The 27,558-nt window shown below is 48.1% G+C and overlaps 1 protein-coding gene across 1 annotated transcript; it reads right to left on the bottom strand.

The window, feature by feature from the left end:
* Positions 1-686: 686 nt before the first annotated feature.
* On the bottom strand, positions 687-12,156 carry LOC135811649 (2-aminoethylphosphonate--pyruvate transaminase-like). The gene is made up of 8 exons (XM_065324884.1): positions 11,958-12,156; positions 10,385-10,665; positions 9,943-10,149; positions 8,954-9,058; positions 7,328-7,467; positions 2,886-3,068; positions 2,120-2,306; positions 687-1,346 (listed from the first exon to the last, which is right to left on the bottom strand). The coding sequence occupies exons 1-8, from the start codon at positions 12,043-12,045 to the stop codon at positions 1,218-1,220; spliced, it is 1,320 nt and encodes a 439-aa protein (XP_065180956.1). The 5' UTR covers positions 12,046-12,156; the 3' UTR covers positions 687-1,217.
* Positions 12,157-27,558: the final 15,402 nt, after the last annotated feature.

The raw sequence follows: 27,558 nt of genomic DNA, 5'->3' as shown, positions 1-27,558 counted from the left end.
GGAAGGGTTCATAGTGGCACATGGTCTACTGCCAGTACTGGGTACTACTACAGTCAATGTCATGCATGTACATAATCATTGTACTAGTGAAAATGACGTCACTTGAAGACAAGTATATGACTGTAGTCATGTTGACTGTGAGTGCTATAAAAAAATCGCCCTAATCTTAATCCTGTCCCAGGGGAAAATCGCGGAAAATCGCAAAAAACGCGGCACAATATGGCATATTTTGCGGTGAATTTTGCGATAAATATGCTGTGAATATTATTGATATGCGGCAAGTTTGCAGTTGATATGAGGCAATTTTCAGTGAATATGTACATGATTGTACTGATGTAGGGAAATCAATCAGTTACAAGTCTCTGGTGTAAGCACTCGTCATATTTGAGTACAAGGCCGCCACGATGAGACGTTGCTGACCGAACAGTGCACTGTATGTACGTGTAGTGCAACAAAAAAGTTTTAAAAAACGAGGGAAAATCGCGGAAAACGCGGCCTCGGAATCAGGATTTTCCACGGGTACAGCTCATCTCAGGGCTAGGGCCTCAGCGCACAGGAGCCTGTGCTGTATACGGATACAAGCATAAAAATTTAATTTCGCTCAAAAAGAATGGGAATCCCGGATACATCAAACACAATGAGGACGACTGGTGGCAATCAAGTCTACAAAACACAACGTCGGATGCTTCACTGTAGCTGACCACCGTCTTCTGCGGACAAAACCGCTCTGTGAATACGAACACGAAACAGGCACAACAGCATGCGAATGAAATCCAAAACTCTCACATAGGTGCGCAGAAAGCGGACGGAACAAAACAGAAGGGGCTGCGCGTCAAAAAGAAAGGAAATAATTTGGTGTAAGCGGTGAAGTAAATCGAGATATCCTAGCATAACACACTGCCGTGCGACGTTCACAACAAGAACAAGCATTCGAAAATGCTTGTGTAAAAGATAAAATATTATACTTATCTGAATGCATGCCTCTAGTGGGCGAGAATGAACTGAACAATTCAAAAATATCGTATCATTTGAAAAGGTAGATTATATGATAAAGGCTGCCTACTTTCAGCAAGTAAAACATGCGTTTCGGAGCAATTATAAAACAATCACAGTATACTACTTGTATACCAATGCGTTATCCATTACAGTTGAAACAAGTGACTGAAAAGACTAGATTCTGTCACCTGCTAACGTAGGTGATGTGAAAACTACACTGTCTAACTTCCAAGTGGAAGGGCAATATCCATCTCCTTCGTGACCTCTTCGATGGCTGCCAGTAGTTGACGGATATCGTCCGGATGCAAATTACCTATGGTGCCAATGCGGAAGCACTCCGCTGCTGTCACCTGGATGTAGCACACACACGCGATGCAGAAAAATAAAAGGAATAAAAAACTACACCAGTATGTACGAGTCCACAGCAAATAGCCAACAGTATCCACCATGTGAGTGGAGAGCACAAAAGAGACACACAGACAGGTAGATATTCAACAAGAGCGTCATAGTCCACATCACGTAAAATGTAGGCTAGAAGCCTCACCAACTACAACAGCAGGTAGATTTTCTTTTTCTTTTTATCAGAAAAGGCACTTGTGCACAACTCTACTGAGATCAGGGGAGGGGATGGGGTGGACGTTGACATAAGACAGGAGATAAGGGGGTGAAGAGCAACAAACGGAACAAGAGATGAAGCAATCACGAGGAACATGACCTGGTACCAGGGAGTTGTCACATACGGGGAGACGCCACAGATAACTGTTCCGCTGAACCATGTGGGTTTCACTCCCAAGCTGCCCATCACAGTCGCCCTTGCGGCAGGGCCGATTTATACGAACTCACATAATATGATGGCATCGCTTGTCTGGGCCACGCTTGGGGACACCAGACCACGATCGCAATCCACGGCTTTAGATCCACGGATCACTTGGAACTTCCTTATCCGGGGTCAAACGCACATCGCATCGGGTACAATAATCTAATGTTGTCTCCCTGTATGTTACGATTAACTGCTTTACACTGACAAACATCGTAACGCCATTGCTTAGACTGTCAACTAGAGAGATGGACAGATAGAGAGAAAGAGGCACAAAGAAGCAAATGAAGGATTGGTTATGCATACCTTGCCGGGGTAGATGCACATCCCGCGCTCGCTCAGCTTGCTGTAGAACGTCTTGAAATCAAAGTTGGGATGCTCCGGGTTACGGAACGACGTGATGATAAAGGATTTCTCTGTTTCGTTCTCCAGGAGTTCCTTGAAACCTAGCTCAGCCATCCTTGTGCGAAGCAGATGGCTATTCTCTTGGTACCTTTATTAATGTACACAAGCACAAAAAACAGCGGCAAATACTATCGTCAACACGATACAATTACCCCAGGTACAATCATGTAGATAATCACAGGTGTACATGACTAAAGCAAACGCGCGCCGCAATCATTCATTAGCCTGGAGTGTGGTATGATTCCCTGCGGATCTGAAAGCAAGATATGAGAAGAGCACCGCCATACAACACAGGTACGAACACACGTCCCCCCCCCCCCCCCCCCCCCAAACCCATCCGATCGTTGTACTTCAAAGTACAATAAGTGCAGGTCTGCCTGCATGGACAGCCCTGTTACCTTACATGTGTATGCTTGCAGGGCACACAACCAATATCTCAAAACCTAGCACTCACTGCATCCAAAGGGCAAGTCCAGATGTAGCAAAGATATACATAGTATCAGTTCCGTATACAGGTTCTTAAGTTTTGATCACAGAACATACATCGGCTTTCTTAGTACCTCTCAGGATAATAGACTGTATAATAGCTGTACCTCAAGCAACAGTTTTGTGCAGAAGGTCAAAGTGAAAGTCAAACTGCAAAAGCAACACAGACTAACCAACTCACCGCTTTCTTCTGCCAGCAATGCCGCCTTCCTCTCTGAGCTCCTTCAATGCCTGGTGTAGGGCTAGTATGCAGTGAGTTGGAGGTGTGAATCGGAACTGACCGTTGCTCTGCAGGCCATGGTATTGCTTACACAGGTCTAGGCTGAGAGAGCGGGAGTTGCCACCACAGCGCTTCAGAGCACGTCTGTACAGGCATACATAGGGTGCAGATATGCATTGTGTATTGCATTACATCTTGATTGGATTGCATCCGAGGCTAAAAAAGGAGGACTCCATTACCAGCATCAAATACGGCTATTAGTCTGCATTTTTGGGCGTCGGACATGGTTCGGTCACTACGGTATTGACCGTACCACTTTTTGCCACAGGTACCCTGTGTATCAATAAAATACACTGATCTGTGCTCTAAATTTCCAAAAATGTCAGCTCAGCAACCCCTCCCGCACGAATAAATTGTACTTCAAATGGCTGACCGTACCACACTAAAATACCATCCGACGCGTCTGTTATGGGAATGGAAAAAGGGGAAAGGAACTGTCACCACCAGGCCTCAAACCTTGACTGGAGGCCAGTGATGGTCTAAGCACTGAGCTATGGTGTAGCTGTCATCCCAGCAGAGGCCGTTCAACATTTTTTTTTATACTTCAAAACTCACACAGTCTGCATTTTGGCGATGTTTACAGTTAGTGCTGCAGCACTAGATTCCTGAGGTTGTCATAGCAACTGGTCGTTGTGCGCATGTCTCGCTTTCTCTGGCACGCAATCGAACATTTTCTTACTTGGTACTGCATTTACATCATGTTGTCGATGGTCTCGTAGTCTCTCGTTCCACTCCATTAACCCTGAAACTAATGTCTTTCCGAGCTACAACCTACTGTCGTGGACATGGAAATTTATTTTATTATTATTTATTAAATTTTGAAAGGAAATCCGGTCGAATGACCGGGACCGGCGCCCTCAGTGTGTACAGAGCGTTACAGGCAGTGCAGGTGTTGATAGTACAGTGCCGCTCATCCCGTTTTTGGTATTAATATTTTTACATGATCGCATTTGAAGTCACTGAATTCCAACGCCAAGGGAGCTAGTCTGGTTGAAGACGCGCAAAGGGTTTCCAACATGTGGCTAGCTTTCGCACTCAAGAAAACAGCACCAGCCAATGGCTAACCTTGGCGGAAAACCCTCCAAAGAGAACATAGAACTTCACCACCATGCGTGCACCATTGCAAAGAGAGATTTGCAAAGAAGCATTCGTGTTGTGATCAGAGAAAGACGATGGCTGTCCCCAACCACCAGTATTTCGCTGGAAAGGAACTAAGCAGAAAGAAAGCATATAGAGGCTCTCTTCCAAGCAGGCCTGGGAAGCAGGCAGATTGGCGATTGGACCGGCTGTACGAATTTTGCTCGAATATTCATTTCTCTATCGGTCAATGTTCAGGTCAATGATGCCATCCAAAAGACCGAAGCTGGTGTGACAGTCAAGAGGAAAGCTGGAAGTGGCGCTCAGCCCACACAAGGCCCAGACGGACTGAAGCACGTCCTGCAGTTCGTCGAAAACAACCCGTAATCCAGCAGCGAGAACGTCAGTGCCAACTTGGCGAATGTCAGTCCGGCAGGCAAAGTAGTAAGTGCTAGGCAGTTGAGACGGTGCCTATCAGAAACCCACCACTTTGACCGTCCACATAGGAAATTTATCCTCACAGAGGCACACAAGCTCCACCGTCTTGCGTGGGCAATCCTGCAACATGGCTAGGACTTCGACCACACAGTATTCACCAACGAAGCTTGCCTCGTTGCCAGCCCCGATGATCGAATCATGTTCTGGTTTGCTCACGATGTTGCGCGTGTTGTCGAGCAGTCGCAAAATCCAGAGAAAGTGCACATTCTCGGTGCTGTGTCTCTGTTTGGGAAATTGGGCGACCTGGAGTATGCGAACACATGGAACGCACAGACATTTTCTGCCGGAATAGATCAGTCAACCACTCAATCGGCCGGCGCGCTCATCGGCAACAACTGGGAGTTGCAGTTGGACAATGCGACACCTCATCGTTAAGCTAACACCCGACAGCACAGTGACTTTATCGACCACGAGCGCCGACCATTACATTTCAACCTGCATGTTCACAGGATCTGAACCCGATCGAGACTATTCGGAGTTTCCTGAAAAGACGACTGACGGCACACAAATGCCAAACTGCGAATCAGCTGCGCGAGGCCCTGGATCTGCAGTGGGGAGCACTACAGCCTGCCAATGTGGCAAGTTTCGCCGCATCCATGCCAAACGGCAGCAGAAAGTCATCACAAATAATGGTGTTCACACCAAATATTAGACCAGCTGCCTAGCTACTGCAAATATACAAACCAGAACAGAACTGTATCTTTCCCTCTCTGTCTGTCTATCTTCTTCTGTCGAGTGTTCCGTGTTCTTCTTGGTGGAAAGTTCAGGAGTGTAGTCACTTCCCGCAATGTGCATTGACACATGCCAAGATTTGCGCCAAATCTACAGTTCACATACACAATCCAAAATTGGACCAGCACTGCAGCGTATGTTCGGGGTGCATACTCACGGCTGCATGGCCAGCGTCGGGGGGGCACTTGACCACCGACTGAGTTTCCATGTCCACGAGTATTATCAAGAGCACATAACCAAGAGTGTGCAACTCGACGATCCCCCAGCGTACGGCGGAATTTTTTTATGACATCAGTCATTGGCGGCTATTCGTCTTATTGATACCATCATGCGTAGCAGGAGATCAAAGTACAGGTCTACTCTCGTTAGTAGACAACCCCGGGGGTTTCAAAAGTGTTGTTTTATAACGAGTAAAGTATTAGCTACTATCTTAAATTGCATGTATCCGTTTCAAGCGTCAGGGGATTTTCGGATCGCTGCCTGCAAATTCCTTCTCTTGCCATGGCTGGCTAACGCCCCCTCCTTTGTATTGGCTTCTGCCATTGGACTGTGAAATGAAATAAAAATAAATGAGGTTTGTCTTGTACCCAATGTTGTACTAACGGGGGTAGACCTGTGCAAAGAATTTGTACATCACAGCTATGGTAGTCGAAGCAGAACAATGGACGATGGACTGATGTGTCCTGAACCCGATGAACTCTCAACGAACTACAAAACAAGTGCGGGAAAGCATACGCACTTGATCATACTTCTGCAAAAAGAATGACGCATTATAAAAATATTCCGCCGTGGATGAACCCATCACAGCTCCAGACAGGAGTTGCACACTCTTAGTTGTGCACTCTTGCTAGTATCCGTATTGTGAGTTCTGGCAAAGAGGATGTACAACAGTTGCGCTCTGTGAAATCTGACCAGATGTGCAAAACTGGTGCCCTGGACTAGCTCCGATTACATCACCCTATTTGTGTACGTCCGTCCGCATTCGTGCCACTTCGAGTTTGTCAAGGGCATGCCAGTCGAGGCACCAAATATACGCTCTTCTTTGGATTTCACCGAGCGCAACTGTACTAAAATATCCATCAGCGGAGGGTGTCGAAAAGGAAACGGTCTGAAGACAAAATTTACTGTCACCACCAAACAGGGACCTTTGCGTGAGGCCAGCTATGCTCTAACCACTGAGCTATAGTAAAGCTGTCATCCCAGCAATACTACAATAAAGCATGATTTCCCCTGGAATTATGATACGGTTCAGCCTACGATTGATGCTACAGGAAGTGATTTTTTAGTGGTGGTGAACCATCAGGTTGGAAGGGTGCTATGTAATTCTGATCTCTTTCCGGGGAGAAGCCTATTTGCGGTGTTAGGTCAAGGGAAATGAAAAGTTAACACCATGAATAGGCTTCTCCCGGCAAGGAGATCAGGATTGCATAGCACCCTTCCACGCTGCTGGTTCAACACCCTGCAAAAACCGCGAACTTTCCCTCGAAAAAGAACGGCATTTGAGCTGACAAGCTCGTTCCCATTACACTGCAAAACCCCACACCCCGTTTTCACATCGAGTTCAGCAACATTTCGGCATTTCGCCCTCATCATTTCATAGACCTGACCTCAAAGTGATGAAAGTGAGAATAACTCATCATTCCACTTACAGATTAGCCAGCACTAGTGAGAACATCTCATCATTCCACTTACAGATTAGCCAGCACTAGTGAGAACAACTCATCATTCCACTTACAGATTAGCCAGCACTAGTGAGAACAATTCATCATTCCACTTACAGATTAGCCAGCACTAGTGAGAACAACTCATCATTCCACTTACAGATTAGCCAGCACTAGTGAGAACAACTCATCATTCCACTTACAGATTAGCCAGCACTAGTGAGAACAACTCATCATTCCACTTACAGATTAGCCAGCACTAGTGAGAACGACTCATCATTCCACTTACAGATTAGCCAGCACTAGTGAGAACAACTCATCATTCCACTTACAGATTAGCCAGCACAAGTGAGAACAACTCATCATTCCACTTACAGATTAGCCAGCACTAGTGAGAATCCGGGCACACCCTGAAGACACTTGTTGGCCGACGTTACCATGAAGTCGCAGCGAGCCGACGACAGGCTGAACGGCACCGAACCAAAACTGCTCATGGCATCGATGAAGAAGGAAGCCTGGGTAAACACGGCATGCAGAGCAATAGCAACTAAAACAGATCAGTTCACGTACATTGGGGTAGGTTTTTTTAAACACAGGGTACAGTCAACTTTGCGTATAACGACACTCGGCGGGGCATCAGAAAAGTATCCTTATGCGTGAAGTGTCGTTATACCCGAAGTCTCACAATAAGCATTACAGGTGGATGGGACTTTGTTCTGGGCATGGAAATTCTGTCGTTATTTGCGAACTGTCGTTATATCCGCAGTCGACTTCAATGGTTGCAATGGAATGCTGACACCTGGTCTCCAACCTCTCAGTGCAATCATGAACAAGAAACTTGAAACCAGTTTCCTTGCTTACACTTTGTATGCGGTGCACCATGCATGACTGCAGTCCGCATATACTTATACTCATGATCATACTTGGACATTGAAAGAAAAGAGAGTGCATACGTGCATGCAGTCATGCTGCTCTCATGCGTGCTGTGTATTCCCGCTTGCCGTGGGGCGCCATAAACTAACTAAACAATATGTGTTGTTGTTGTTGTTGATCGTATTTTGATTCAATGACCAAAAAGGACGAATACACCCAATAACAATGGGGCAAATAAGGAGAGGCACATTGCCATCAATTTATGAAGAGAGTAAGAGTGAGAGTGAGTGAGAATGAGAGAGAGAGATAGATAAATAGAGAGAGAGAGAGAGAGAGAGAGAGAGAGAGAGAGAGAGAGAGAGAGAGAGAGAGAGAGAGAGAGAGAGAGAGAGAGAGAGAGAGAGAGAGAGAGAGAGAGAGAGAGAGAGAGAGAGAGAGAGAGAGAGAGAGAGAGAGAGAGAGAGAGAGAGAGAGAGAGAGAGAGAGAGAGAGAGCACAGTGCACCATGTGATTAGCGACCACCCCACAGTAATTTCTTGACTGCTCCAGTAGATGCATTTTTATGATGGGACAAAAGATTCCCTCAAGAAACAGACTTTCGACCCGCATCCCCTTCCATCGAACGCACTGGATACCGTATTTTCCAGGGGAGCTAAGCCCCCTCCTTCCCCCTTCCTTTAAGTTAACCCACTCTCTTCGGGCCCAAAATTCGTATCTTTATTGACATTCGTTGTATAAGACGCACGCCAGACTTTCAATTTGTTGACACCCTCACTAAACGTGACTCAGGCATACAAAGCGACACCAGCTGCTTTCGAAGAGCGATCAAAGTTTGAACAAAGGTTGCCTAATATGTCCTTGATTCAAAATTGACAACATGAAAAGCTTTGTGCTAGTGCAATGATGGATTGCAGTACACGAAACGTTCCTGAATGACACCATACGTACATGCAATATGATTGTACGTAGTGCTGCAGCGCTGGTCGGTCCACATCCAGCATTCGAAAGTCAAAACCGCAGGAAGGATTGTTGATTGTTTTTATGCATTTTAAAGTGCAGCTGACACACAGAAAAATACAGCATATCATGGCACCACAGGGCACCATCATGCTTTCGGGCACTACTAACCTGGGATGCATGCTTTGCTACCATCTGGCCAATAGCCTCGACCGGGTTGATCTGTCCACTGCTGGTTTCGCAATGAACAACAGCTACGTTGGTGAGGCGATGACCCTGCAACAGCAAGAATACACGTGCACACACGTACGCCCATACACATGCACACACACACACACACACACACACACACACACACACACACACACACACACACACACACACACACACACACATACACGCACGCACGCACACACGCACGCACATACACACACACGCACGCACGCACGCATGAACAGTATAAGAGCATTAGTTATCATTATACACAGATTCGAATGTTACCGCTAATGCATAATATACTAGAGGTATAAAGTCAAACGAATACCACCGTCGTCATAGGCCATCACCTGTATCAAGTGTAGTCCACTAACTGGTGTATGCAACTGGTGTATGCAATTGGTGTATGCAACTGGTGTATGCTTTAGGGTCAGTGCGCGGCACGCTGCCTTCATATCTTGGCTGTATCACACACTCCATATTCAGGCACAACATCCACAATCTGTTGCGCCAGCACGGTCCCGGTTTTGCTGGATTTTTTCGAGTACAGATGCAGACTCTAGACTTTGGGTGCATGAACTTCAGTTCCGTATGAAGGTTGTATTCAAACCACAGGGAAAGTGTGGTGTTTGCTGTTCCGCAGTGCGTAGCTGTAGCCGCAAAATTACAGCAATGAAGGGAGAGCAATGAGCGTGCGGGACACAGAAAGGAAATCACAGTAGCATACTTTTGGCTATGAAATATTGCCAGCAGTCCTAAGGCAGTTTTTGCAAGATGCATAGTATGCGTATAGCGCCAACTTTGTCCTCGTGATGCCATCAACGACACTTGCTTGAAACCGCCGGGGACACTGAAAAAAACACCGCGAAGTGTTTGAAAAGAGAGGAGGCCGACTCGGACAAGGACAATTGTAACTGTTATGTAGAGCATTTCCACCAACTTACCAACTCGATGATCTTTCTCTCCACGACGTCCAAGTCCATGGGAACATTCTCTGGAAACGAGAGCTTCACACAGTCGCTGATACCCAGTGCTGTGATGATCTCGCCAATCCTATGGCCATACGCACCGTTCACCAGAACAAGAATGTTGGGACGAGTGCGCGGGATGCTTGTAGTTAGCGCTGCCTCCACAGCAAACGTACCACTTCCCTGGAAAGGGCAACAAAAAAAGAATTTTAAAACTCTAGCAATTACTGCTCGAAACAAGCACAACCATCAAAACTGGAATTGCACAATCAACCGAAGCAAACCGTCACACTAGTACAAGTACTTGCTCACTACTAAAAACTGGTCATCTCTCACTCTTGCACACTCTTCTCTCTCTCTCTCTCTCTCTCTCTCTCTCTCTCTCTCTCTCTCTCTCTCTCCTGAACTCCTTACTAACCTGCACTGGAATACACGTGTAGTCGTCGCGCGATTCTCCGGATAGGTCTACCAGCTCATCGCGCACGCACTGCACAGTCTGAATGAACGCCTCGTCTCTGGAACCCAGATCGTAGAGCATGGCTTCCTTAGTGCTCATGCTGACGCCCAGCGGTCCGGGTGTGAACAGTTTCTTCTGCGTGATCGCCGGCGCCACATCTTCATGGCTTCTGCGCAGTGCGGATGAAGTGAAGCAGCGGTGCGCTACACCATACACTGACTGGTGGGTGGTAGGGATGACATCTGTAGCAAAACACAAACACACACACACACACGTGCGTGCGTGCAAACCCACATAAACACACACACACACACACACACACACACGCAGCTCCCACATACACATACACACATGTGTTCTCTCTGCTGAGCCCCCGAGCAAAGAATGTTTCTGCTTCTCTTTGGGCATGAGGGTATGGCACGTGACCCCCATACCCCCATCTAGACATGCCCTTGCGATGCTCCATATACTCAAGTCTGAAAAGAACCACGCACACCAGGTAGTATACTGGATGTATACCCACTGGTTTTCCCGTGTAACATCGACTGCGGACTAGAACTGGCAAAGCAGCAGCAAATGCGATTTCTTATGGCACAAATCGTAGAATACACTCTCCACATATTATGGCTCCCCGTAAAAACAAAAAATAAATCGACGGGTTCGCGTACCGGGCAGGTCAAGAACAAGGAGTCGTACAACTCCCCGGTCAAAAACCACCTTTCCGCTTCCGTGGGACGCCACCACCCGCTCGTAAATGTGGCGCATAAAATCCGGGCTTTCTCTGAAGACAGGCTTTTTATACAAGACCATATGGTACTCACTATTCATAGTGCAACAGTTATTTTTTAACTTGAAGAATAAACACCATGCAATATATCTATTCAATACGCGCTTCCGGCCGCCACTGTCAGTTTGTGCTACATCTATAATCATTTTTTAGAGTATTTTCGCTCCTGCTCTTGTAGTAGTTGAGCACTCTCATGTGGGGTAGTGCCTTTGCTGTTTGCATTACGCAGAGCTCACTGACTTGTCAGTTTGAGCACTCTGGCAAGGTACGTTCGGGCCTGATTGGAAATTTTCCATTGCTATCAGGTTCGGCCTCATTTCCTCTGTGCTGCGCTGATGAGTGCACAAAGAACGAAACAGCATGCTGTCCGCAGATTGAGTAATCATTTTTTATAATTGTGGCTTCTCGTTGGTTGCTGCCTGCTTGGTTTATGACAGGCCTACAGTCCACCAGTACGGGCAGGATTCAGATCCGAGACGTAGTACAAAATGTCAACAAATCCACTCCACTATTCTAAATTCACAGAAATCATACTACAGTACTGAATGTTATAAAACTATGTTCGTTCGTCAACAGTAATAGTAATACGTATGAGTGCCATTCACCAAACTACCTCATCGCCGTCGATTTGAAGTATTCCCTTCAACGCTCACTCAAACTAGCGAATTGTCAGTGTTGATTTCCCATTTATAATTTGTATAATTGATTTATGATCAAGTCAGCATGGTGCAATAATATTGCACTTGCCTCTGTTCGCTAGCGTAGCGCCGGAACACCACCGCTTCGCAAGCAAGTGCGGGGCACGACCACGAAGCACACCAACCGAGGACTGCATCCTTAGTGGCTATGGAGAGCAGAGACGCTGCCTTTCCACAAACAACGACTTATGAAATATTTACCGTGTTCACTGCTATCACGAATTCCAATATTCAACATTAAATTTTTTCCAGTTTCTGACCTTGACCAGCTAAAATTATTATTGATGTTTTCAGGCAGTTCTTTTTTTTTTTTTTTTTTTTTTTGGATTTTGAAAAGTGAGCCACGCGTTTTTCGGGCTCTCCTTTTTTCCCCTTTTTTGCAGCCCAGCCGGCATCAGGCCGGACTGGAAGTAGACTAGATCAGTGATTAGAAATAGAAGTAGAGTAGTGTCGGAAACTTGCCATGCCCGGAGCTACCACGAGAACTAACTCTCGTGTATCAGCCTTGACTGAATCTGAGACGAAAATGTTGGGCTCCCTGCCTAGTATCGAGTCGGATGTATCGGCAGTGCTAAAAAGTCTGGCCGCACTTGTCTCCGAGGCCGCCGATCGCGAGGATCGCCTGAACAATAGGTTCGATGAGCTATCCAGACAAGTATCTGAGCTGAAGGAGGAGGTAGCTTCTCTCAAAGAATCCGCCATTGCGCGGCGAAAGCTCCTCAGCCATGCCAGCCAGGACGTACTACGAACCCTGACCGTACCCGTACTGACCCCCGCACAGCCTGCAGGCAGTGTAGCATGAGTGCGAGTACGAGCAGATCTACCAGCTACAGCAGCGCGCTGAACCAAGGTCCAGCATCCGATGCGCCCCGTACTGAAAATGATGCTCGCCCAGCAGCCAGCCCTGGCCACAATGTGGACAGCGTGAGCGAGAGTGACGCGGATGACGGTTTTCAGCAGCCACGGAGACGAAAGCGCAACAAGAGCACACAGGTGTTGCAGCCCATCTCCGACGATGCATGGAAACTAATTGCAGATGAGCCCCACAGAGCGAAGAGAGCTGTCGTATATGTTGGTAACCTCAGCAGGGAGACAACTGAAGACCGGTTACGCGAATTTGTTGATTTGCGTAGCAGGGCCGTCAACTCCGACACACCAGTAGTGCTCCACACCTGTAGCATGCATGTCAATGCTAGCGGCTGCATGTCTGCAAGAGCGTTTGTGGATGCCAGCTCCCTGCATATCCTGCTGGCTGCCAACTTCTGGCCAAGGCCACTTTATTGCAGGAGGTGGACCTTCCACACATCCGACACTCACAAGACAGTACCAGGGTCAGCTCAGCCTGGCTGCCCACCAACTGACACGCCAGAGACATCCCCATCCCTGCCCAATCCACTGCAAAGCGCAGGTAGCAACAAAAGCAGCAGCGCAGATACTGCAAGCAACAACAAAAGCAACAGCGCAGATACTGCAAGCAACAACAAAAGCAACAGCGCAGATACTGCAAGCAACAACAAAAGCAGCAGCGCAGATACTGCAAGCAAGCAACAATGAAAATCCTCCTTACAAATGCTGGTGGAATCATGTCCAAATTTGGAGAGTTTCAACACGCGCTTGTATCCTCCAAAGCTGATATCGCTGTTGTTACTGAAACCAAGATCACCGCAGAGAAATTCTCCCTTCATGAGTCAGCCATCCCAGGGTACTCCGGCCCACTCCGGCGTGACAGGACTGAACATGGTGGTGGCATAGCAATCTGGGTACGCAGCCCATTGGCGTACCATCATCTAGATCAGTATGACTCATCTGTTCACGAAGTAACTTGGCTCACAGTGCAGTCTGCCCATCATGGTAAGATAGTGCTGGGTGCTGTATACAGGCCAGGATCCGCCTCAGAGACTGATATCTCAACACTTGAGCACCTCGATGGCATCCTGGATAGCGTCAGAAAACACGGCACCCACACCATGCTGGTCGGAGACTTCAATGTCCACAACACGGCTTGGCTCGGCAGCTCTAAGACCACCCGTGCAGGGGAGTACATGGAGGAACTAAGCGCTGCCCACAGCCTCATGCAGCATGTCCAAGAACCAACCCGAGGTCTCAACACCCTGGACTTAGTGCTCTCTGACTTCACTGGTACTGTGACCACCGGTATCTCGCCGCCGATAGGAAGGTCAGACCATTGTGTTGTCCACGCTGTGCTCGCTCAAGCCCCGCTTGAAAATGAGCCCAGCACACGGAGACGTGTGTGGCGATATGGCCAAGCCGACTGGAACAGACTGCGTGCCCACTACCGTCGCATTGCCTGGGCAGCTGAGTTTCCGGAGGACCCAGAGGAAGCATGCAGCCTTGTTACTAGGCACATCGTGTCTGGGATGCTGCAGTTTATTCCCCACAAGATGCTGGAAACAAGGCCGTCCGATCCGAGCTGGTGGACACCAGAATGCACTGAGGCTCAACGTGCCAAAGAGAAAGCGTGGAAGGCCTGGCGTCACCAGGGGCCCAGCGAATGCCTGAAGCAGTCGTTCATGACAACTGTCACTCAATCTATTACAACCCAACATCGTGCACAACAAGCTGAAGAGCAGACAGTCCGAGAGCGTCTCACACGTGGTTCCATGAGAGACAAGGACTGGTGGAGGAATGTCAAGCGCGCCGCCGGTCTGGGTAGGACTACAGACGTGCCAACACTCACTGATGCTGACGGGCACGAGCACAGTACATCGAAAGCCAAGAGCGAGTGCCTTGCTAGATTCTTTGCTGAAAAATGTAGCCTTGGGGATAATGACATCGACAATGCTGAGTTACCAGCAACACCCTGCACTACCACTCCGGGCCTGCAGCGCGTCCGCTTCCGCGTCTCTGAAGTCCAACAGTGCCTGAAGCGTCTCAACACATCCAAATCCACTGGTCCAGATGAGATCCCAGGACGAGTACTCAAGGAGTGTGCAGCTGAACTAGCACATCCTCTGGCTAGATTGTTTCGCCTGTGTTTTGCAAATGGAGTCCAGCCCCAATCATGGAAAATTGCCCGTGTCGTTCCAGTGCACAAGAAAGGACCCAAATCCATGATGAAGAACTACCGGCCTATATCTCTCCTGACGATCATCTCTAAGATCATGGAAGGTATCATCAATCGGCAGCTTGTGAACCACCTGGAAACCCATCAACTCTTCTCCTCGTCCCAGTTTGGCTTCCGACGTGGACTGGGCACAAGTGACCTACTGACGGCTCTCCAGCATTCCTGGGCCACTACCCTGGCTGGCGGCGGTCTTGTGCATGCCCTGGCAGTTGATATTGCCGGGGCATTCGACAAGGTTTCCCACCCAGGTGTCCTTGCGAAGGCACAGCAATGTGGCATCCACGGCCAACTCCTGGCTTGGCTAAGGTCGTATCTCCATGACCGAAAACTGACTGTAGTTGTTGGCGGTCAGTCCTCCCCACTGTTCCCGATCAAGGCTGGAGTGCCCCAGGGTAGCCTCCTAGGTCCCACTCTTTTCCTGTTATATGTAAACGATGCAGAACAGTGTTTAGCCCCAGGCTCCAGTCTAGCTGTCTACGCGGACGATACAACACTCTATGCCCTAATCAGAAACCCAGATACCATCGCTGCTGCTTGCAATAGCCTCCAAGCATCTATTGACCGCCTGCAGACTTGGGGTGCCCAATGGAAGATAAAGTTCGAGCCATCAAAATCTCAGGCAATACTCCTTGACCGCCACAGACCATCCCTGGATGTCCCACAGCTCACATTTGATGGCATGCAGGTGCCTGAGAGCCCTCAGCTCAAGCTGCTAGGAGTGTTATTTGACAGTACTCTCTCCTTCCGGGCCCACATCCGTTCCCTTGCCGTTAGAGCCAACCAGCGATTCGGCCTGCTCCGAAAGGCATCTCGGATCCTGGACAGTGCAGGGCGCCTAACTGTGTACAAAGGATTTGTACGGCCTATAATGGAGTACGCCCCTCTCGTCTGGGCAAGTGCGGCACATTGTCACCTCCATCAGCTGGACCTGGTCCAGCGTCGAGCCATGAAGGTTATTGGCCCCTCATTGCTCCCCAGCCTGGCAATCCGAAGGCATGTTTACGGGCTGTGCTACCTGTATAAGCTGCAATGCATACCAGGTCCAGCTCTGCTTACCAACATGGTACCTCCCCCAGCAAGAGTTAACGCTGCACCCCGGACGCGCCGGCAACGCCAGTCCCTCGGTGGCCACTCTTTCCAACTCGCAACTCCTCTGCCAGCCTCCAGTCCAGAGTTCATCCGCCGCTCCTTCCCATACTTTGTCCTGGAGAGCTGGAACACACTGCCTGCCCCAATCCTCGCCGAACGCCCAACTCTCAAGAAATTGCCGACATTCAAGACCAAGGCCTACCATCACCTCCGCCAGACCAATTGGCTATGGGCCACTGAAGTCCACCAGCACTGAGAATAACCGGTTGTCTCTATTATTATCATTTTCTGTCTCTCTCTCTCTCTCTCTCTCTCTCTCTCTCTCTCTCTCTCTCTCTCACTCTTCCTCTCCTGGGAAGCTCCTCATGCTCATTCTCCCTTTCTCTGTCCATTTCCCCTTCCTGATGCGTAGACCAACTGTTGAACCCGAGACCACTAGGTCGGGGGAGGTTGACCTACCTCATCGGCACGCATGCCACGCTCCTCTGTGTTGTCAAAGTTCGCTTGTCCACTTTTGTCTACCTCCCCTTTTATGTTGCTGGCCAGTGCTTTGTAGTAAAAAAAAAAAAAAAAAAGTTCTCTTCCCCAACTGATCCATTGATGTACATGATTGTATTACTATTAGTCACCTTCGATCGACGGCTTCGTTGTTGTATGTATATGTAGGTCTACATTGTACTTTGTAGACGTCTACCATGCCCATGGTCTACAGCTAGCTAGCTAGCAGCCTACAAAATAGAAAACTCTACCCGTAATACTAGTAGCATGCAGGGCATTGATTTTACACACGTGTAGACCTACTCACAATCACATCTTGCAGATCAGACTTTCAGAGGCGCTAGGCCTGCTGAGCTGATGAGAGCTAGAGCCAAGTAGAGGGTGCACGTGTGACACTTCGCTCACGTGCTTGTTCATACGTACAGTGAATCCTGTCGACCGCTAGTTAATTAGTTACCTTCAAAACGTGGTCTCTTTATCCAGGGTCATTTGACTGGAAATAGCATCCCTTTCCTGGTTTCAGTGGTCTTCTAGGACAGGCTTTTTTATTATTAAGAAAAAGAGGTGAGAGAGAGAGAGAGAGAGAGTTGGGGTACGGTTAGGAGAGGACGAGACATTGAATGGTGGTCGCCACAGTCACAGATAGTAGCAGTGCCGGTGAGGCTACAGGCACTCCACTGACCATTAGGTCTCAGTATCGCCATGCCGGTAACGCACCAAGAGACAAAAACGGAAGAAAATCTGAAGCGCAATACATGATTGAATGAATAGTAATTACGAAGTAGTGGTTGCGACTTCGGCGATGATTTGTAAGAAAGGGTTTGCTCCCCACACCGGAGCTCGCGCTATTCCGCCGACTTTACTTGACACTTGACTGACTCACGACTGCCATCCAGAGCACACGAGAAGTCCATCGAACCTTCGACTCGGCAAACCGGCAAGAAAGCACCACTCCCTGATCAATACACATTGTTTCGGGGAATTCACCCTTCATCAGTTGAGCTTGAGTAGGCTGAGGAAGATTGTGCCTGCCTGAAGAGCACCACTTATATAGTGCTCTCCAGGCACAAACATCACCAGGTATGCAAACTTACAGAGACGCTCCGTTTCCAGCGCGACAAACACCTCGTCAAGTGTCAAGTAAAGTCGGCGGAATAGCGCGAGCTCCGGTGTGGGGAGCAAACACTTTCTTACAAATCATCGCCGAAGTCGCAACCACTACTTCGTACTGTTGTGCCCAGCGCGGGCTTGCGACTAGTTGGTTTGGAGGTGACAGCGTTGCGAATGACCGAGGGTCCTCGACGTCTGTCTCACCGTCCAGGAGCGACACTGGCTCACGCTGCTATCTGGTGTTCACGAGGTGTTTGTCGCGCTGGAAACGGAGCGTCTCTGTAAGTTTGTATCCCTGGCGATGTCTATGCCTGGTGGAGAGCACTATAGTCTATATAAGTGGTGCTCTTCAGGCACAATCTTCCTCAGCCTACTCAAGCTCAACTGATGAGGGGTGAATTCCCCGAAACACTGTGTATTGAGCTGGGAGTGGTGCTTTCTTGCCGGTTTGCCGAGTCGAAGGTTCGATGGACTTCTCGTGTGCTCTGGATGGCAGTCGTGAGTCAGTCAAGTGTCAAGTAAAGTCGGCGGAATAGCGCGAGCTCCGGTGTGGGGAGCAAACCCTTTCTTACGAATAGTAATTGCAATATACGTAATAGGGAGAGTGGTGACCAAGAGAGGACAGTATAGACCGTTAGTATGGGGTGCTTCAATGCACATCCCCAAACCGAGAGGTGCGATCTGGAAAGAACAGTGAGACGATCAACATGATGGGCTTCAAAGCACGTCCCAAGACCATGGCTAGTCTGAGATGTGTTTGTTGACACCTGTTTTAAAAGCTGTGAGTGGAGAGTGATTGGCCAGACGGGGAAAGACGTCCTCGGGGAGGCTGTTCCACAATTCAAGGAAACAGTACGGGAAGGAACGTCGAAGGTAATCGGGACTGGTGCCGGGGTGGTGTTTAAGAGCTGTTCCCGGTGCTGGCGCTGATCATAATGGTGCTGGCGGGTTCGAACAGTATCGGCCCGTGGTTTTGGGGGACGGCGCATTCGTGTCAGACGGGGTGGGCCCTTGCAGTTAACTACCTTGCAGAGATAGGACAGCCCTGCGACCGTCTGTCTGGCCCGCAGACTCTGGAGGACGGTGGTGGGTCCAATCATCTGCATGGCCTTGCGCTGTGCTGTGTCCAACTTCCCAAGGTGGGTCTGGGCAGCACCAAGCCAGGCTAGTGGGGCATACTCAAGTATGGGCCTTACAAAAGCCCTTATAGACGGTTAGGCGTCCAGCAGCGTCCAGGATGGGGGCTGCCGTCCGCATGAAATGGAGGCGTTGATGTGCGCGTACAGAAAGCTGGTGGAGGTGGGCGCTGAAGTTGAGCTTCTCGTCGAACACCACCCCAAGGAGCTTCCACTGGCTGCTGACAGGAACAGGGGTGCCAAGGAATTGGACAGGGGGGCAGTCTGGAGGGGCCAGCTTCCTAGGTGGTCGCCTTATCCGAGTGGTTGCATATCAATAGGTTTTACTGTACCAGGCAGGCACAGTGGGTTGGTCAAAGACCATGATTGAGATACGAGAGGTACCTGGTTCAAGTCCTGCCTGGGAGCGGTTTTTCCAGCCGTGCTGCTACCCACAGTCGACTGGGAACTTGTGGCCAGGCACAAGGGGTACATGGATGCAGCTAATGGGGCCGTTCTCGGCACTTGTGCCAGTGGTTGTGAGACTTATCCACTCACCCCCACCGTTATGCGCTGCATCTGCCGCTAGGATTTACCGGGTGTTAGCGGCCGTCGTGAGTTCCCTTCGGGAACGAACACGATAATTTACTTTACTTTTACTGCACAATTATGTAGAATAAACCTTCCTTTGTTGAATGACGTTGTTGGTTGACAGCTTGTAACAAGGCGGAGACCACCGTGTTCGGAAACAGTGATCTTAACACAACCTCCGTGGCTGGCAGATGGTCGTGAAGACCGGGGCCCCGGGGCTCTAACATCCACGGAGGTTGGAGTAAGATCACTGTTTCCGAACTTTTTCTATTCTTCACAAAGATCACTCATGGGGTTTACATGTACATGTAAATGCCAAACATGAGATGTAGCTAGGGGAAGCATGCACAACATGAATCGTGGCAGTGGTGGTGAGGTTTAGGAATTACACGTACATAATTGTACATGCTGTCAACCCACATGATTGTGTTTTGTACTGAGTGTATTCATCCCGTTTGAGATACATGTACATGTACTGTCAACTTTGCGTATAACGACACTCGGCGGGGCATCAGAAAAGTGTCCTTATACGCGAAGTGTCGTTACACCTGAAGTATTATTATGTGTAATACAGCTCTGGGCATGGATAGTCTGTCGTTACTCACGAATTGTCATTATATCCGCAGTCGTTATGAGCAAAGTTGACTGTACATACTAAAACATGTTGTTGGTGGTGCAGACCACCGTGCTACTTGCCATGCACTAAACTACTAGTACATTTAGAACGAGGTTACATGACGTTGTGATTATCTCCCTTGCCGCTTATAATATATAAAGTTATATGCCTGTGTGCCCTTACTGTAAATATACAAATTTTCGGCAGCTATTTAATTTCGGCTATATTCGGCACCGACCCAAAACGCCTAAATTAAAACGCCGATGAAATTGTTCACAGCATCTGTCGCACTATACCATGCCCTCTACCCCACGCCGAAAATAAATCGCCGCCGAAATGTCAAAAATCGTGAAGTGCCGAAATTTTGCAGCGCCGAAATTTGGTATATTTACAGTATATTGGGTGGTGTTGTGGTTTGTGTGCAGAGGTGTGGCATCATAGAACATTTTTTTTTCTTTTGATAACTCAACAGCCAGCACTGAGTACTACTAAAGGGAGAGTATACTGAAATGAAAATATTTTTTAATGCTGCCAGCTGGGCTCTTACTGTAAGCTTCATTTTTATTCATACATTGTAGCTAGCTTCCGGAGCTAGTTAGGGGCTTTGAGAGCCACTTTTCGATATCTACAATGTACATGTACATGTACATGTATAATGAGTTTGATCTTGGGGTTTTAGGCTGTGTTTACATGAGGCGTTTCAACCCGGGTTGAGTTCGACCCGGGTCAGATTTCAACCCGCCATGTGCACAAAATGAATGGCGCGTTTACATGACGCATTGCGCTTGACCCGGGTTGAAATTTCCCCCCAAGGGGAGGGTTGTAGGCCTTGACAGATTATGCTAGCATAATTTTTCGCATAATTCCTACCAAAATCGAATAATCGGATAATTCGAGGCAAATTGCATACGAATCTCATAAAATTGGAATAATCCGCCTGTTCGCATCAAATTCCATACAGTTGTACATGTTCTACAACTAGTACAAGACAAGTACAAGTAGATGCACCAGGAAGGCAAAGGTTTACGACTCCCTTGATAACATGTCCAGTTCACTACAATCAGTGACCAGGGTGACGGTCGTAGCTACATAATAATAATAATAATCTTTATTAGGATGACCCATGTACATGTAGGTCGGACGGTGCGTTGACCCCGTTGAACTTTTGCTACTACAGTACAACGCCCTCTACAAAAATATCCCCCTGTTATTTTGCACAGAACCATCACATCAAGAGTACATAACCCATGTACTCTTGATCACATACATGTACATGTACATAAGGCCTCGGTCACACATGCACTTTTTTTGGCGGTTCCGCCAAAGCGTAACTTACGCTTCCGCCGTTGCCTCGGCAACGGCGGAGGCGTAAGTTACGCTTTGGCGGAAAGTTTGGATTTCGCTACGCCAAAAAAATGCGAGCGGACCCTCCGCTTTCGCGGATCCGCTTTGGCGGAACCTGCATGGTGATGGCTTTGGAATTGGAGTTTGGTGTGCTACTTCTGCACTGAGTTCTGGTGTTGTTTGGTTGCCGTTTGGTATTCAGTTTTCATATTGTTCTTCTTTGCCAATGAACTGTACGTTCTGGAGATCTCGCAAACAATACTGCATCGCTATGAGTGGATAATTGGTGAGGGAATCCGTCTCCCAACTCATTGGCCCCGATCGCGGACGATCTCCAACTCTCTCCAAGCAATACGTCCAACAGAGTATGCAACACTAGGACTGCAACCAGGGAGTAGTAGAGTACTCTGCCACACCCTCACTGCAACTGCAGGCATCCACGCAGTCGCTGGGTCGATGATGGATCATGGAGGAAGCAACGACACCCTGCTATAAAACAATTTGAATTTGATATTGATGTAAACTAAACTAATATTCAAATACACCCGTGCTGGGCCGCAGTGAATGTGCCCCAAATCCACGAGTGTACTTGACAGGAGACATTCAGCAGCCTGTCAGCGATCCACGATAGCTCTACTTGTACAAGCGAAGGTCGCTTCAACTCGGACAAGAAGGAGGCAACGACACCCTACTATACAACTATTTGAATTTGATATTGATGTAAACCAAACTAGTAATATTCAAAATACACCTGTACTGGGCCGCAGTGAATGCGCCCCAAATCCACGAGTGTACTTGACAGGAGACATTCAGCAGCCTAGCCTGTCAGCGATCCACGATAGCTCTACTTGTACAAGCGAAGGTCGCTTCAACTCGGACAAGAACATCTAAAATTTCATAGGACGTGCTGCATTTGCATTCTCTCCGCCAAAGCGGAGCGTTGAGGAGCACAGTAGTCTACATGTATGTGTGACCGCTGCATCGTGTGGTCCACCAAAGCGGCTGCGGTAGTTCCGCTTTCCGCCTCCGCAAAAGCGGTGCAAGCGTTTCATGTGTGACCGCGGCCTAAGCAGCATATGTGAGCATAATCCGGCATAATATGATAACTTTCAGCATAAAAATAGCACAATTCTGCAATTTTTTCAGCAATGCGAAAAGCATAATTTCAAGAAAATATTAGCATAATCTGTCAAGGCCTACAGTCCATTTCAAAACTATAGACGCGTACCTAGGCAAAAACCGTTATGCCAGCATCTATAGTAGACTATACCACATAAAATCTGTGATCACTTTGTGCATAATTTTTTCCAAATTGGGCGTCTGTTATCCAATCCTTTAGAAACTATATGAGAGTAATTGTGGAGCGATCCTGAGCAATATTCCGAAAACTTTTCTCAAAAAGTTCCAGCCAAATTTGAAATATTTCAAAAACCCTACGCGTCTATAGTTTTGAAATGCACTGTTGAGGGTTGAAATCAACCCGGGTCAAGAACATCGTACAAACGTACTTCTGTGCGTATCTCGCGCCAGGTTTGAACAGCACTGTGCTCGTACGTGTACATGCAAATTTCGCGCGAAAGGATGCACGTGACTATGCGGAACTGTGGAAGTAGACTTTTGGCGGCATATCAGTATTTGACCCGGGTCAACTGTCTGCGTGTAAACGCTCACCTCTTTTGTCTATCGTACAGACTTTCAACCCGGGCTGAACTCGACCCGGGTTGAAATTTCTCATGTAAACACAGCCGGGACGGTTCTGCCAGCTGTGGTCCCCTGTGGACAAAGGAAAACCGTACAGATGAAAGAGTACGGGAGTCAAACACCGTACACACTTCTGCAATGCGTAGCTGTTAGTACACCGTATATTTTATGCAGATTATCTGCACCGTATCGCTTACTACTATAATTTTTTTTACGGGGTAACGGCCTCTTTTACGGGCAAAATAAAGTCATGTAGACGTGAAAAAAATTGAGATACCGTGAAAGTTAAAATAGAATTTTATTCAAGTACAATACATTGGGAAACTCCAAGAAATTCCACGTAAAACAGATGGAATTCAGTTTTTCTTACTACTATAATGCGTACATGGAGTAGTTGTATGCACCGATTTAGAATACATGTACATAGGGACTAATCCAAGGCCCTCGATTCGTCATCAGAGAGTAGTAAAAATTAATAATGATTTAGGGGGCTTTAAACTCTGATAAGGTCCTTATATTAGGGTGGTTTCGCTCTACGGAATTACGTATGAAAATAACGTATGAACTGCACGGAATTTTCATACGTAAAATCAGAGCTGTAGGGTTTCGCTCTACGTGATTTCTCCACGACTGATCAACATGCGTTGTTGCTTTGGAGACGCGTTGGCTGCATGCGCCCACCGCATGCACCATGACCCGAAACCGCGTTTTCCATGATATTTTGCACGTGGTGTACGGTGTGTGTACCTTGTGTTTCGCGCGGCTTGAATGTTGCCATGGACAAATGCGGAAAATGCGAAAAAATATTTCGAAAAATCCTACGGAGGACCCAACGTAGGAAAGAGCTTTCCTACGGAAATCCGTAGAGAGATTTACGTATGAAAGTTGCCCTCGCTCCCCGGCGCGTACGACATACGGATTTTCATACGTAATTACGTAGAGCGAAACCTCCCTATTACCAACGCTTATGGCTGATTGGTTTGCAGACCTGCCTGCGTATCATGAGGTCCCGAGTTCAAGACCCGCGCTGGTAGCAGGGAGCGTATAAGGCTGTGCTTACATGACGCGTTTCAACCCGGGTTGAGTTCGACACGGGTCAGATTTCGACCCGCCATGTGCACAAAATGAATGGCGCGTTTACATGACACATTAGAGAGGTTAAGATGCACGTTATTTCCGACGTGACGCGCAATTTCACGTCAAATTTGGCGTAAAACTCCAAATTTCGACGTGAGCAGCAGGTCACTCGCGTTGATTTTTCGACGTGCGAGCCAAATAATGCGAGCTGAACTTTCGCGTCACGTCAGAAATAACGTGCATCTTAACCTCTCTACTGCGCTTGACCCGGGTTGAAATTTCGCCCCGGGTTGATTTCAACCCTCCCCCAAGGGGAGGGTTGAAATCAACCCGGGTCAAGAAAATCGTACAAACGTACTTCTGTGCGTATCTCGCGCCAGGTTTGAACAGCACTGCACATGCGATTTTCGAGCGAACGGATTCACGTGACCATGCAGGACTCTAGAAGTGGACTTTTGGCGGCATATCAGTATTTGACCCGGGTCAACTGTCTTCATGTAAACGCTCACCTATTTTGTCTATCGTACAGACTTTCAACCCGGGCTGAAATTTCTCCATGTAAACACAGCCTAAAAAGACTTTTTATGCGTGTTGAACTGCGCCGACACCCACGGTCAACTGGGTACTCACAGCTCGGAGTGAGAATAGAGAGGTTCCGGAGTACGATTTTTCGTGCCAAAATCCGTCGAGGCGCTACGGATTTTTTATACATTGATTTCGAGCAGTGAAATGTTTCGGAGTACGGAACTTATGTGTTTGCCGTCATTGCCTAGGTTACAATTGCAGACACGTCACATTCCCGCGTTATGCCTTTTATTTTGAAAAATTGTACCGAAATCAAAACTTCCCGCGGAAAATCGATGTTTCTCGTACCAAATTTGTACACGAAAAATCTTTCTGCACCCGATGACGCAAAATCTCCATACGAAACATGGTTCGTATGAAAGCCAGTCCCGAATTCTCCGTGCCGAAAAATCGTATGGAGCACACCTGGAAAAATCCGTAGCGCCCATATGGATTTTGGCACGGAAAATCGTACCCCGGAACCTCTCTGGATGCAGTTTACAGGGTTATGGGCCGTTACACGTCCGATTGGTTGAGAGACTAACCTCCTCTCCCCTGACTCAGTTGTGAGGTCTGCACCCGCCACTTAGGTTAACAGGCATAGTGGTGGCCTGCGGATGCGAAGGCTAGTTTGTGTGTTTCTGAACATTCAAGCGATGCCGACGGGGATCCCGCGAATATTATTATTATTATTATTTAATATTAAGGCCCTTGGCGGGAATATCGCTGATTGGTCGTTTCCTGGACAACGAGACAGACTTCGTTCTAATAATACTTGAAGAACAGTGTAGCCCTTGCGACAGTTCAGTTTCTAGCTGTGATTCGCTGGAACTGTACTCCATACACGTGCCCATGCGCACAACACACAGATGACTGCATGCATGTACGCACGCATGCAAGCACACACACACACACACACACACACACACACACACATGCACATGCACACACACACACACACACACTCTCTCTCTCTCTTTCTCACACACACAAACACACACCACACACACACACACACACACACACACACGGATATCTTCAGTGGCAAACCTGGTCATCTGTAGACAACAGCAGGGAGAGATCAAGATGGAATTTTGGGAAGTGATTCCTCCTGGCCGCCCTTGCATGATGCCATTTACGCTAGGGGTGTCAACGAGTAGTTCGGTACCCGTGCTACCCGTAATTGGAGCGGGTAGTAGGGTAGCGATTTGCTCCCGAGAACCCGATCGGGTAGTTGGAGTACAGTGTTTTTGCAACAGTGCACATAAACAGCATGGCTACAAGCTACTGTACATTTTCTATGTAGCGCAAGTGCACACTCACAGTACAAGCTATGTCAAATAATACCGGAGAGGGTACCCGTGGTACCCGGGTAAAAACAACAGGACCCGTTACCCGACCAAACCCCTATTCCGTCGCCGCCCTAATTTACGCGTTATTATACGGGGTCACCACACAGCATTAGTATGACTGTGACGGTGTGTGTGAGAGAAAAAAAAACAGCGAAAGAAACAGCGAACAACTTCCAACAAGCAGACATGCAGACTGACAAAGTAAGTTACTTTAGACGCCCATCGCTGGGTGCGATGAAAGTTATACTGGAACACACACCCGCATATACTTCGAAGTACACACACACACACACCAGGCGTGTGCGCCGGTGCCCTTCAAAGGGGGTTCCGGGGGGCCTCCCATGGGAAAATTTTCAAACTATGAAGCAAAACCCTGCATTTTGAGTGAAAAAGGGGTATTCCGGGCACCCAGGAACCCATACGGGGCACGCGCCTGCACACACACACACACACACACACACACACACACACACGTGTACATGCGCACAGACACACATAACACACACACCTGTCCTGTCCTGTTGACCCACTGCCGTAAAGGTTACGTGGTCCCATTGCGGGAGGAGGGAGACACACACGAGCGTGCGCGTGCACGCGACACCAACAAAATCAACAGAGCACAAAGCCAGCTTGACCCTGGATAAAACACATGCTCAAGGCCATAGTCCAGTGAAGATCATGTGGATTTAGAGAAACAAAAACCTCAAGCACCAGGACAGTGCGGACAAGATTAACGAACAATAAACGAGGAATGTTGAAAAAGAGATGCAGCCGAATAATTGGGAAACAGCGGTGAGCTGAACAGAAAGAACTAAGGATAGTAGCTGGCACTAGATAATGCACACACGTGCACAGACACGCGCGCACAGACACGCATGCACAGACACACGTGCACACGCGCACACACACACACACACACATGTACACCCACCCACACACGCATGCACAGACACGCACGCACATGCACACACATACACATGCACACAGACACCCACACACATGCACACACATGCATAGACACGTGCGCTCGCACACACACACACACACCCGCACGAGCGCGCGTGAGTGCGCACACCCACCCATAGTAACAGTCACTGAAGTGGCTGTCCACAGAGTGGGGATTTTTGGAGCGTTAAATGTCACTGCAAAGCTAATGCAGACTGCATAAAATCTTTAAAAGAAAAAAAGGTACTACACGGCACGGGCATAGTAAGCATGAAAGTTGACAAAGGGAACGAGTATCTAAGAAGTGAAGCCGCTCATCAGTGATCAACATCAATATTCAGTGCACTCGATCTTACAAACGTCTCTAATATGTACAATACTCAAGCGCTAAACGACTGGGGACAAGTAAAAAGTTTGCAGAAAAATGGCATACACGTATACGCATAGGTATGCACACGTGCGCCACACGTGCACACACACACACACACACACACCACCACCACACACACCAACACTAACACGTGCGCGCATGCACGCACGGACACAAAGAGCCCGATATCACG

Source organism: Sycon ciliatum, chromosome 3, assembly GCF_964019385.1.
Source record: "Sycon ciliatum chromosome 3, ocSycCili1.1, whole genome shotgun sequence".
Taxonomy (NCBI): Eukaryota; Metazoa; Porifera; class Calcarea; order Leucosolenida; family Sycettidae; genus Sycon; species Sycon ciliatum.
Note: the sequence above shows the minus strand (reverse complement) of the source record. Positions and strands in the feature narration are given on the sequence as shown.

Bases quoted from the DNA above. Each gene is read 5' to 3' on its own strand.
- LOC135811649 (XM_065324884.1), bottom strand. From the start codon at position 12,045: ATGCAGTCCTCGGTTGGTGTGCTTCGTGGTCGTGCCCCGCACTTGCTT. The intron at 10,666-11,957 runs GCAAGTGCAATA...GTTTTGCTACAG, and splicing joins CGCTACGCTAGCGAACAGAG to ATGTCATCCCTACCACCCAC. The intron at 9,059-9,942 runs GTAAGTTGGTGG...TTGCTGTTGCAG, and splicing joins AGAGAAAGATCATCGAGTTG to GGTCATCGCCTCACCAACGT.